The 11,883-nt window shown below is 53.6% G+C and overlaps 2 protein-coding genes across 2 annotated transcripts; one reads left to right on the top strand and one right to left on the bottom strand.

Annotated features, from left to right (window-relative positions):
* Positions 1–6,243: 6,243 nt before the first annotated feature.
* On the bottom strand, positions 6,244–6,850 carry LTS14_002310 (uncharacterized protein; the record flags this gene model as incomplete). The annotated part of the gene is made up of 2 exons (XM_064835016.1): positions 6,244–6,512; positions 6,583–6,850. 2 exons carry the CDS (start codon positions 6,848–6,850, stop codon positions 6,244–6,246), a joined length of 537 nt encoding a protein of 178 aa, XP_064697887.1.
* A 3,044-nt stretch (positions 6,851–9,894) lies between these two features.
* Positions 9,895–10,401, top strand: LTS14_002309 (uncharacterized protein; the record flags this gene model as incomplete). The annotated part of the gene is made up of 1 exon (XM_064835015.1): positions 9,895–10,401. One exon carries the CDS (start codon positions 9,895–9,897, stop codon positions 10,399–10,401), a length of 507 nt encoding a protein of 168 aa, XP_064697886.1.
* Positions 10,402–11,883: the final 1,482 nt, after the last annotated feature.

The following is an 11,883-nucleotide window of genomic DNA, read 5'->3' as shown; positions in this document are numbered from 1 at the left end:
TCAGACCCCCTGACCATCCGTTGTCCTCCCATCTGCGTAAACGTCCTGCCTTTAGGAGTCTCAACTGCATTGCGCACCTCCGCCGGCCTCCATTTCAACCTTCCATCATCATCTCATCTGCGTAGATGTCCTACCTGTGTCTCAGCCTTGGGAAGGAGCGTTTCAACAAATCGCAGAGTCCCGAGCGAAGCTCACACCTCCCTCACGGAATGATGCCATCCGTTCGCTCGCACAAGACCACAAACGGGTGCGTCCCTCAGTCTTGGGAGGTCTTCCTGCGCTACAAAAGGTCGACGGAATTGCCAGACTGGAGGACTGGTTTTCCCGACGTAGCCAGGTCTCCGACGGGCAAGTCGTGCAACTCCATCGAGTATCCCGTGCTCCCCCAAGGCTCAGACGTCAGGCCGTGATTTGAGGCCAAGGAGCTTGTGATGAAGCCAGCAGCATCACCCCGGTATCAGCCCATCTCCCGGGATCTGCAGATATCGAAGACTCCCTCGAAACCAGATGATCACGCGAAAGATGCTTCCCACGCCTGGCATAGACAGGACCGAAATGACCAAGCGGGATCGTCGCTCGAACAGTCCCAGCATCACCTCGCCTTCGCAAACCTACTTGGACGATATATCACTCCCGTCATGGGTTGGTCTCGGGCTGACGGTCGCGACTGGGGGCAGTTAATAGAACCAGGAGGATCATCCCCAAATCATGCATCATTCGGCGAGCGGTCAGACACGATGAAATCCCGGCGCTTACGCACTGATCGAGGTCGTCATGTCTGAGATCCGAGATTGACTGCTCCACGTCCTGGGCGAAAGCGCTGTTGCAGGAGGGCGCAGGCAAGGGAAACTCTGACAGAGCACCAGGAAGTGGATAATCAACGCCACCCGCGCGGCTTTTGAGACAGCCGACACGTATTTATTGACTAATATGCAGAAGCTGGCAATGGCAAGACAGCGGTCACATCGCTTGGGGTTTGAAGGTCAAGGCCAACTCAGGATCAAGGCCACGAAAGTACGAGCATGAGCCGAAGGGAAGATCGTAGTCACAGACACATTGCTCGACACAAGCTGACTGCTCGAGCGAGAGATGGGTGGTGCACATTCGTTATGCTGGAAGCTCTAGACCACGTGGCTGTGGCCCAAGGACGACCCATCGCACCACCGACAACGCCTTGTCAATTGACATCCTTCGGACGGGTCAAGCCTCTAGTCGTGGTAGAAAGAGCGGCCGCTTGCAGCAGACGATGGTTCTTGCGAGTGAGCCTCTCGTTCCCCGGTTGAAGGTCATGGGCAACAGCTAGACTGTCTGCGGCTTCGCTCCAGTCTCGAGCAGTACTCCTGGGCGACTCTCTCCATCTTCGCCCGATGAAATTCACGACCACCATGAGCAGCAGCTACACCCGTACCGCCCTCGATACTACCTTCGTCGGTCGGTCGTTCATGCCCGCCCTTTGAAAGCCCTAGAGATGGCACATCGGGCACGAAGATCACCGCTGGGCTGGAGTAGAGAGACGTCCGTTCGGAGGCGTGGAATTGGATCAGTAGGTGAGCGTGCCAGAGTTGGTAAACTATGAGGTGATATGCCTGCGTACTATGTCGATGGAAGCTTCGACAGACAAGCATGGTAGACCCTGTGCTTCAATGTCGAGGGTGCCGTGAGTGTCAGCCGAAGAGGATACCGTGACTGACCTGTCTGACGGCGTTGCTCGCGTTCCTGCCACGGAAATTGCCTGCTAGGTGATGCAGCAGGATCTGACCGTCAATCCGGACATTTGGACTCTCCCCGGCTCAGAAACACGAAGGAGTGATGGCGGGCTGTAAGTCATGGTCTCGAGGTTAGAGGGTACGTCGTAGGCAAGAACTTGCGTATCCATGTCGACCTGCACAGGAATCATGCGGCCGGTCTTGCGTGAGCAGCCTGGGTTGGAACATGGAGAGGGCAGCTCATGTCATCCACACTCACTGCTTGAGAATGTACAGAGTGTTCGCCTCGGACATGAATGGCATGACAATTACGGACTTTCACCCTTATCTGATACCTGAGGGGTGGTCAACGCCTCCGAGGATTCCTTGCCCAGTCCTGCAAAACGACGCTCTATCCTTCCAAGTGGTCAATCGTACGGAAGAGTCGGAGAGCGTCTGCATGATAGACGAGGACAGTCACCTGTGGGGTCGGTGGACGCGTGGTGAAGCCAACGGTGCAGATGTGCCACGAGAAAGAGGCAGGATCTACGGCGAGAGAAGGTCCTGAATACTCACAGCCATCATCAAATCCAGGCCCGGTCAAAATCATTCAAGGGGCAGCAGGATCCCGTCTTCGTGGTGAGCAAGAGCTGCGAGCCAATTGCATATGGCCACGGGAGATGAGGAGAGATCTGGTGAAGAGGGGATGAAGGTTAAGTTCGGGTAGAGGAAGAGAGCAATGTGACAGAAAGAGGGGGAGGTTGGGCGTGAAGAGAGCTTGAGAGAAATTCGTGAGCGGAGGTGCAAGGGCAAATGCGAGAGGACGTGCGAGGAGACGTGCGAGGAGACGTGCGAGGAGACGTGAGAGCCATACGAGGGTATAGCGGAGAGCAAAGGCAGACAATGAGGGGGGTTGGCAAGGAGCAGTGTAGAGGAAGGCATAGACTAGGGTGGAGGAGGTCAGAGAGGAAAGGAGAAGGATTTGATGAAGGAGAGTACCGGTAGAGGAAGGGAGGGTTACGGAAGTGGCACGAGGAGAGGGATAGCGAAGGAGGTAAGAGGGCATGCGAGGAGAGCTGCGAAGTGGGGAATACGAGGAGAAATTCAAGCAGAGGGAGATCGGGAAGCAGAGGGCACGAAATGATGGAGGGCACCCCATGAGCTGGAGGGTAGGGAGATTGCAGAGGATAGGAGGAAGGATCTCGTAAAGAAAAAGCCAAGGAAAGATGGAAAGACATGCAAAGGTTAATATGAAGGAGAGGTGCAAGCAGAGATGGAAGGCATGATGAGATGGGAGACGTGAGGAGAGATCCGAGGGTGGAGATTTTGCTCAAGCTCGCCGTAACGTCGAGGGCTGCGGACTGCGAGGGAAGACGCAAGGCAGGATGCGAGGAGAGACGTAGAATGAGCAGCGGAAAGAGGTGTAGGGAGAGGAGCAAACACTCGGCTGGAGTACGAGATGAGAACCCTTCATAGTAGAGCATCGTCGTGGGAAGGAGGCCATGACCTTATGGAGTGTCCGTAGAGGGGTTGGCAGCTCACTGGAAGACCAGCATAGCACACCCTAAGCAGCCATACTTCGCAGGCGCAATGTCGCCTCGAGTCACGATCCATATAACGTGACATCACCGTACCACGCAACCATGGCTACTATGACCCTTCCAAGCCTTCCTAAAGCCTCACTGACGCCGTAGAGTCTCAGTGGGCAACTCCATAGCTACCCAAATCACTCATCATCGGTTGCCAGCGCCCATTAGCCGACAAAATTGATCAAGAAGCAAAGTCCAAGTCTCATACAAGACAGATAAGTTGATTCATGCACTTGCCTTCACTTGGTCCTCGACAAGGCCGCAGTTCACGGCCGCGACTTGGGGCCCAGGCGATCCGGCGGTCGTGGTAGGCTGGCTAGCAAGTCCACGACCACGCCCTGTGCAGTGGAGATCCAACGCTCATGGAAAGTAGAGGCGGAGAGACGTGGGTTAGTTGTTAGCATCTGGGGCATAATGTCCACCGTACTTCTCATGTACGGGCAAGAGGGTAGAGTAATAACAGCCTGATCACAGCTTAATCACAGCCTACGCAACCGAGCTGGGACTCAAGATTCATCAATCAAGTGAAACTGTCAGAGGACCATCTTTTCAAGATCGAGAGTGCGACTCAATCCCGTCAGCCTTCAGCCGGTGGCCAGGAACGAGGCGGCATAGTACGAGCGATGAGCCTAAGCCTTCGAGGACTTCACAGACCCCATGGCGTCAGTCCCATGTTGTCCCAGATATGACGGTCCCACGTTGTCCCAGATACGACGGTCCCACACCTGACGCTACAGTCGCCTCACGTCACCCTTCCCATTGCTGATGAGGTAGATGTAGCAACCATCCATATCCCAGCCTAGGGACTCGAGTCGACGCCGACTGGACATTGAATCAGCGTTTCTAGCCTTCTCTCTTGCTCGACAGTCTCTCGAGGTCCCTGATCAAAGACTTCGGTTCCAAGCTGACTCCCACATCCCTACCCCACGGCGAAATGACAAGAGCGAAGAGCATCAGGCTCAGAGGGTCTTTGACTGCAGTCTGAGAGCGGCGTGAACAGTATTCACAGCCTTGCTTACAACCCAAGTCTCTCAAGGTTCCACCCTTCCAAGCTGAGAGCCGTAGTCTCACATCGCTGGCTTTCCTGCATATGTATCTCAGGCTGGGAAAGCTTGGAGGGACGGCAGAGAGTCTCTGCGGCGGGACTTCCTGCACGATCTCGCAAGGATTCGTACAAAGCGTCATGGACTTCGCTGCGCTGCCCATACTCCCGCCATCGACTACCCGCTTTGGACACAAGAAGTACGTAGCCAATTGCACAAGACAGTAGTTTGGGGAAAATTAGAACGATACTGAATTCCTTGGCAACGAGTTCACAGGGCTATAAATCCTGATCGTAGCAAAGGATGCCTCTGCAGGCTTGGTCACATCTGCCCAGCAGAAGGAACCAGATCTTCAGCTCTTGAGGTGATTACTCTTGTCGACAATGTGTGAGATCTGTACAGTGGCTCCCTGGCGGGGCGAATCGTTCTCGTAACGCCCCAGCCTCGACGACCATCGAGTCCGCATAGGAACGAGCTGAATCACCACTCTGGTCGAGAGGCAAGAGCTCTCGCCTGCCATTCGCCGCATAATTTATCCCATCCAGAGGACCAGACGTCTGGCAACTCACGACCAGGTCCGCAGCTACATTGCTAGGTTGCAAAATGTTGGAGGACACCGGCATTCATCATCCGGCCAACAAACAGACAAGCCCGACGATCTCTTTGCCTTCGATGTCCATCCTCATGCTCTGAGTAGTACCAAGGACAGATCGATGGCAGTGTATAGTTAGCGAGGCAAGGGCAAGAAGTTGGAAGTGAACATAGCCAAGTCATGCAACGAGCTCCTTCCAAAGACTTGCTTGCATCGGGGAGAGACCGATGGCTCGAAAGCACACAAAGGAGACAAGAGCCATAGTCGGACGCTGCCAGACCAAAAGCGACGCTCTCAGACCATGAAGGCTGGAGAGAGCCCAGCGCTGTCGCCAATAAGTCATGCAACTCTTCGTTTCCTCCCAAGACTAAAGGGTTCTTGTACTCCGCTACCACCGTACGAGCATAAGCACCATCTTGGCTTGAGGTGTTGTACGTTTCCGGCTTGAGTTGCAACTAGATGGGTGCCCAAGCAGAATCCAGAATCACACAGACCGAAGCCGAGCCATGAGTAGCCTGTCTAGAATCCTAGCTCTAGTACTGACAACTCGGTCGGCTCGGGAGAGGCTCCGTGCTAGTCTGCTCGTCGAGAGCTTGGTCATGGTGTAACCGCTGCCTTTAAAAGAGATCCACATCAAGATCCATGACCAGAGTCACGTCATTTGACTCGGCCCTCCCTCAAGGCTGCGGATCTGGACCATCCACTCTAGGCAAAGATAAAGTCTCAAAGCGTCAGCATTCATGGTTTCGGCACCACGCTGCTCGAAATCACCCGCATACATGTTCCTTCTTCTTCGCAAGTATGGGTGATAACTTTTGTTGCAGGGGTAGACCATCACTCGACTTCCAGCTCTTCAGCAGCATTTGATGGAGAAGATCCTTGCCGCAGCATCATGCTCCGGTTCGCTGACCTGAAAATGAATGTAGCCCACTCGAAGCAACAATTGAAATCCGCGAGCCAAGCCGTCGCAGTGAGGCTATGGCCATCATCAGCCAGGGAGCGCATCGATGCTCCTACCGAGCTCGTCAGGACAAGGACGGCTCAGATGTCGGATTCGCCTCTTCTCCAGCGGACCTCCTCTCCACTCCATCAAGACATTCAGCAGGTATCGAAGAATGCAAGACTTGCGGTAAATGCTAGCCATAATAGCTGAATCATGACCTGATCGATGAAGCTCCTAGATACCTCACAGATCATCACAAGGCGTCTAGGTCCGTGACAATGTCAGCATTAGCCGAGCATACTGCGGTGTTTGCCGAGAGGCTGTTGAAATCACATACTCCGCTCGGCTCTTGACGGCCATTAGTCTAAGAGCAAGAGCATAGCAAGGACTCTTAAGGAGCCAATATCTGGGACAGTGACCAAGCATAATCGCCGGGTGGGATGTAGATGTGGATCCAGAGAAAATCCTTCATGACCTTCGCCTCGGCATGCTTTGTGAGGTACCTCATGGCGTTCTTCTCGACCTGCTTCTGCTGGAACTTGGCGGCTCGAGACATGCCACAACCAGTGGACAAGTCTGGACAGTCGTGGATGATATGAGTCTGCTTGCAGCCCTCGCCGATCTTCTCCAGCAGCGCCTTGAAGTAGCTCTCATCGACTTCTGAGTATGGGTAGGAGATGATGTAGTATTAGCTCGAGCTGGTGATGTCGCAGGCATGACCTTCCCCCACCTCTCCCCGAGGTCGCGGTCCGGATCATGTCAGTATCGCAGGCCGTGATCTTGACAGGACCATCGCTGGCAATGTTCTCGAACATGAGACAGATTGTACCCTTGCGAAGCTCGATGACAACGAAGCCGAAGCCCTGCTTGTACTGCTCGACGTGCTCGCGAAGGACGCCGATGATGACCTTGAAGAAGCCGTCGTGCACAGTAAGCTCGGGGGCCGTGTCTATGATCCTGACCATGAGGGACAGAGGGGCTTTGCCTTTCTTGGTCATGTCGCCGAATTGACTGCTCCGTAAGAAGATCAAGGTGCCTGATAAAGTCGGCGAGTTGAACGTTGACACGAGACATATCTATCGTACAACGGGAAAAGGCCGGATAAGCCATCGGGCATCAGGAAGGAGATGTTCAGCCTCTTCAGAATAGCCAACATCTCATCGGGGTTGATGATCATGCACTTGAATTTGTGATTTGGCCAGTCAGCCTTCTGACAGGCCTTGCTGCAGTATTTTGCGGTCTTGCAGCTGCTGCAGAGCATGAGCTTGACATTGGTCGTGGTTTGACTTCCAGTATGGGCGCAGGCGCTCTTCATGATTGGCGAAGGACACTTCTGTTGGGTGTTGTTTGTGGTTGAAACACAGCGTGTAGGCGACATGAGATTCTACAGTCAAAGTAGCCACCCTCTCACTTACAGACCTCGCAGCCACCCTCTCACTTACAGACCTCGCAGCTACCCTCTCACTTACAGACCTCGCACCCTGCGCACGGTCTCACAACACCACGCTTGAAGTTACAAGCCACGGCTGCACGCAGGTCCGTCTCGGAAAGTGTGCCGGCCATGTACCGCTCAGCAAGCGCATTGAAGAAAGGATCGATAGTAGTATTATCAATGTGCGTGCCGCATGAGACAATGTCGAGCCTGACGTTCTTCTTCAATACTTCATAAAAAGCAGTCTAATGACGACCTGTGCGATCTTCTTCATGAAGCCGCGTCCATCGACGATAAGGATCAGGCCCGATAGGACCGCGCGGACCTCTGCAAAAAGATGCTAGATTTGGTAGTGAACGACCTCAGCGGGAAGATGGACGCATAGCTTCTTGTCCGCAAGCCAAAGCCTCAAGGTCTCCATCATCACCTGACGGGAGACGGCGAAGATGGGAGGCAACAGGATAGACCACCTGAGAGAAAATGCGTGCAATGGCTCGAGTGATGCGAACGCGCTGGCGTTTCGCGCATGTATTCCTTATAGATCGTGTTGCGGATGGCAGGGGGGGGATTGAGAAAGTTGGGACCGCTGCTTGTCGTCTTAGCTTTGATCAATTCAACGCAAGTCTACTCTTCTCACCTTGTGCTGATCTTGATGCTGAGTGTATAGACAATCTTATGACGCCCAAGATCGAGGACGACGTGCGATACACGGGTGCAACGTCGTAGCAGCGTCATAGAGATTCTCATCCTCGTCATCTTGGAAATAAAATGCTGGGTTGTGGAAGATTGCCATGGATCCATCGTCACAATCAAGGAGGGAGACACCTGGGTGTGCGGAAACGAACGGATCGTATGCGTGCTCGAGGGTGAGGGGTGTTGCTGTTCGACGGCATTGTCGGGAATGTCCATGCTGACCTAAAGTCAGGCTTGTGTGTGTCGTTGTTTGTGGCTAGCATTCTCCGTGGCAAAGTTACAAAAGCTCGCAAGGCACCCTAAGCACGGTCACGCAGCTCAGCAGACCTGCACATGCAACAGAGGAAAGCAGACAAATGCCCATTCACTGTAGCAGCTACAGCCAGAGACGGGTATCTGCTTCCGATAAGCACGCCGCGATGCAAATGTCTGCATGCCTTGAATGTAGCTTCGTTGAGCAGACCGGGGGTGATGATTGTGGCCTGGAATGTTCAGATATCGATCCTCACAAAGGCCCATACCTTTGCTGCCAACGACTCCGAGGCAACTGGCATTACGCCCTGGTGCTGAGGTTCGAGACGATGAATTTTCGCCTCGTGCTACCTCTCCCACCCGCTCCCATCCCCGTGACTTCATTTCTCCGCCACCATATATCCTCGTCAAAGCCGGCGTCGTCAGTATGCTAGGCTAGAGGAATGGCCAATGATGCAGCTTTCGATCCATACTAGAGCCAGATTGTTTTCCCTCTCTACTAAATTCCATCACTCTCGTGGCCAATGCTGAACAGTGGACAAAGAGAAGCTAGATTTGGAGATCTTTTTCCGAGACAAAGGCCGGCGCAAGCTTTGCTATGTTTGGGAAAGAACCGGCACCAGCGGTTCTCGCTCCGGGCATGGCGACTACTGGGTTGATTGCTGCTCAGTCCGGTCACGCACTGGTCCACAAATGCATGGCGCTTGCCAGACCAAGATGGAAAAGCCGATGATCGTGTAGGATAGCTGGCAGCGGGAAAGGTTGTCGTGAAGAGCCGCATGTAAGAAACTATCTTCGATCTTTGCTTTGCACACGCCGTCCGGGAGGCGTCCTTTCCCAAGCCTGCTTTGTCCGCGGACAACAATGCTTCAGCAGCACCCATACTGACTAACCGAAAGCGTGCTGATAAGACTTGGGAGTACCATCTTCCAGCGAATCCTCCGTCTGCCATTGAACTGTCGAAGCAGAAGCAAGACTTTGGCAGGAAGAGGAAACGCTGCAAGCTATGCCCGGGAACGATCCAGACTTTATGCATTAGACTTGCCACTTGCAATACCACATGCTCGGCTCACGGCCTGCAGGATATGACGGAGAGCAGACGTGCTGACTACGACCCAACAACCGATGTTTCAGACGTTTGGATCTCGGCCTCGATTCATGGCCGCAGCAGAATTTCCAGAGGCCAGATGGAGAGGAGATGGCTGGACGATCTGTGGATAGTAAGCGGCAGAGAAAAAGATTGAGCAAGAGAAGGACTTGATCTTAGCGTGACGCGGTCAGAGGACACGAGTACTCTCACAGACGAGTGGAAGACAATCGACCGTGGAAGAGCTGACGAACAGTGATTCGCTGTATATGCTGGCGGGCGAATGCCACGTCAAATACAGAGCAACTCCGAGTAATCACCCCATAGTCTCTTTCATGCTTCGAGTTTCCTTCTTCATAATCCTTCGGCGGCAGAACACAGGGCACCTTACGATCAACCCCTCGCAGACACCATCTCATACATGCTCAGTAACGAGCATTTGGTCCTGCCCTCAGGATCTCTGCGGAAGCGGTATCCGCAAGTCTCTGATTCGTGTAGAACATCACATCAGCAATGTCATTGAATATAAGCTGGCGCTTCTTCCACAGACTGTAGCAGACCTCAAGAAGAGACTGGCTATGCTCATCGTATTCCTGCAAGTGCTGCTGGAAGAGGCTAAGGCAGACGCTGCTGACATCGGGATCATCACGATGTACGGCGAAGTTGTTCGCCGCATCGAGCAACAGTTGAGGGCACACAACATTCGTAATGTGCAGGTGGCGAAGGCAAGGTCTGACCCAGAGGCTTCGACCGTGGACGCCTTCCAAGGCCGGCAGAAGAAGATTATCCTGCTCCTCTTCGTCGCGGCATTCGCTAACCGGGGCCGAGATCCATTTGGGTTCGTCAAGGACGCGAATCGTCTAAACGTTGCTACTACGCGTAGCGAGGAGTTCCATTTCATGTTTGGCGACCTCGACATGTGGAAAACCTGGATGGTGGCTAATCAGACTCTTGGTCTCTCCTCTTCGGCTGCCATTCAGCGTGTAGTGAACTGGGTGATCAGTCATGGTCAGGTGGTAGACTGGATGCGCGTAAATGCTGCACTGCATCGCCGTTATCCAGGGAAAGACTTCGAGGAGGATTAAGCGAGGGAGGACAATGAGTGTGGCGGATGGTGGGATATGGCGATTGAGATGTGGCTGTGACCGGCGCGGTTGTGGACCTCGAAATGGTCCGCCGTTCGGCGACATCGATCTAGACAGTATGTGCATGCTTTCCAGATCAGTCTTCATTTATTCACGTACAATTCACGTGCGTTTAGACGAGGCCCAAGCTCAAGCGTGGTGTTGACTTCGTGCCTGCCGCAGAACTTGCATCACAATTCGTGGCGACACATTATGACCGACCCGGCTGCAACCTCATCAGCTGGCAGTGCCGCACAGATTGAGATGGACTGTGATGCTCATAAGACTGATTGCCCAGTCATGACCAAGAAGTAGGTCCTTCCACGGCCGACTTCACCCAAGCTGATATAGTCTTAAAACATCATTCGACAATCTTCCCACCGAGTTACGCTTCGGAATCTACGACCCGTGTGTGCGACTTGAAGACGGAAGTCTCGTGTGCAAAAGTAACCCAAGCGTCGCAAGCCCAGCAACGGTGGAGCTAGTCAAGGTATCAAGAGTGTATCCTCCTCACAAGATGGCGTCACTCATCTGGTTTAGATGCCTCCCATCACTGCCGTCTCGCAAGAAGCTCGCCAAGAGTCACTCAAGATACTGCTCAGTGGACGTTACATCTTCCACTTCGGCGCCGCGGCCGGATGTCCTCGTGGCTAGAACTGGAGTTCGACATTTGCTCGAGAGTGCTGATACACCGAGGAGCACGCCCTGCTCAAGCTAGTACTTGGACAGCTACAGGGCTACTGGCAAAATATACAGTATGAGGTGGCTTTTTACCTAAGGCGTCACGGGCGCGTGCTGGCCCGCGTCATTAGCCCTCCAGATCTCAAAGTAATCAAGTGGGTAGCCCAAGGGCTTTACACGACATGGCACTTTCCTGGATTTGATCCGGAAGCAATCTTCGCCAGGGTGGACGCAGAATGGGTAGCAAATCACGCCACGCTGCTCGTCGACAGTCCAATGAGTATGGGCTGGCTCGGAAAGGATCCAAGGCTTGCGGTGCTTGTACGACTCGTATGCGATGCAAAGGCCGATTACTTTGACCTGGGACTCGACGAGCAGGAACGGAGCTCGATGGTGCGCCTGACGTGGATATCATATGAGATGATACCTGGTGAGGGAATGGCAAAAGACCGAAGCATGCAACCTCGTCAGCATGATGGTTGTCTTTAGAAGCGGCGAAGGTGTTCTCCAAGAGGCATTGCGCAATCCCGGGTAACCATTGACAAATCGTCCTTAACATCCAAGAGCTAACGCAGGGCGGCTACAACGGGAAGATACAAAATCATTGTGTACTACAGCGTGCCTAGAGTAAGTGAGATGATGCCTAACTCTACCCGCAATTTGAAAGGATATGTAGAGTCCTGCTGTCCTCGCAAGGCAAGATCGACGAGTGATACGAACATATCTACGAGCGATCAGTTGTAGCAAGGATACGTGAAGACC

This window comes from Recurvomyces mirabilis, assembly GCF_035927965.1.
Source record: "Recurvomyces mirabilis strain CCFEE 5264 chromosome Unknown scaffold_4, whole genome shotgun sequence".
Lineage (NCBI taxonomy): Eukaryota > Fungi > Ascomycota > Dothideomycetes > Mycosphaerellales > Teratosphaeriaceae > Recurvomyces > Recurvomyces mirabilis.
This window is presented reverse-complemented; position numbering and strand designations above follow the sequence as displayed.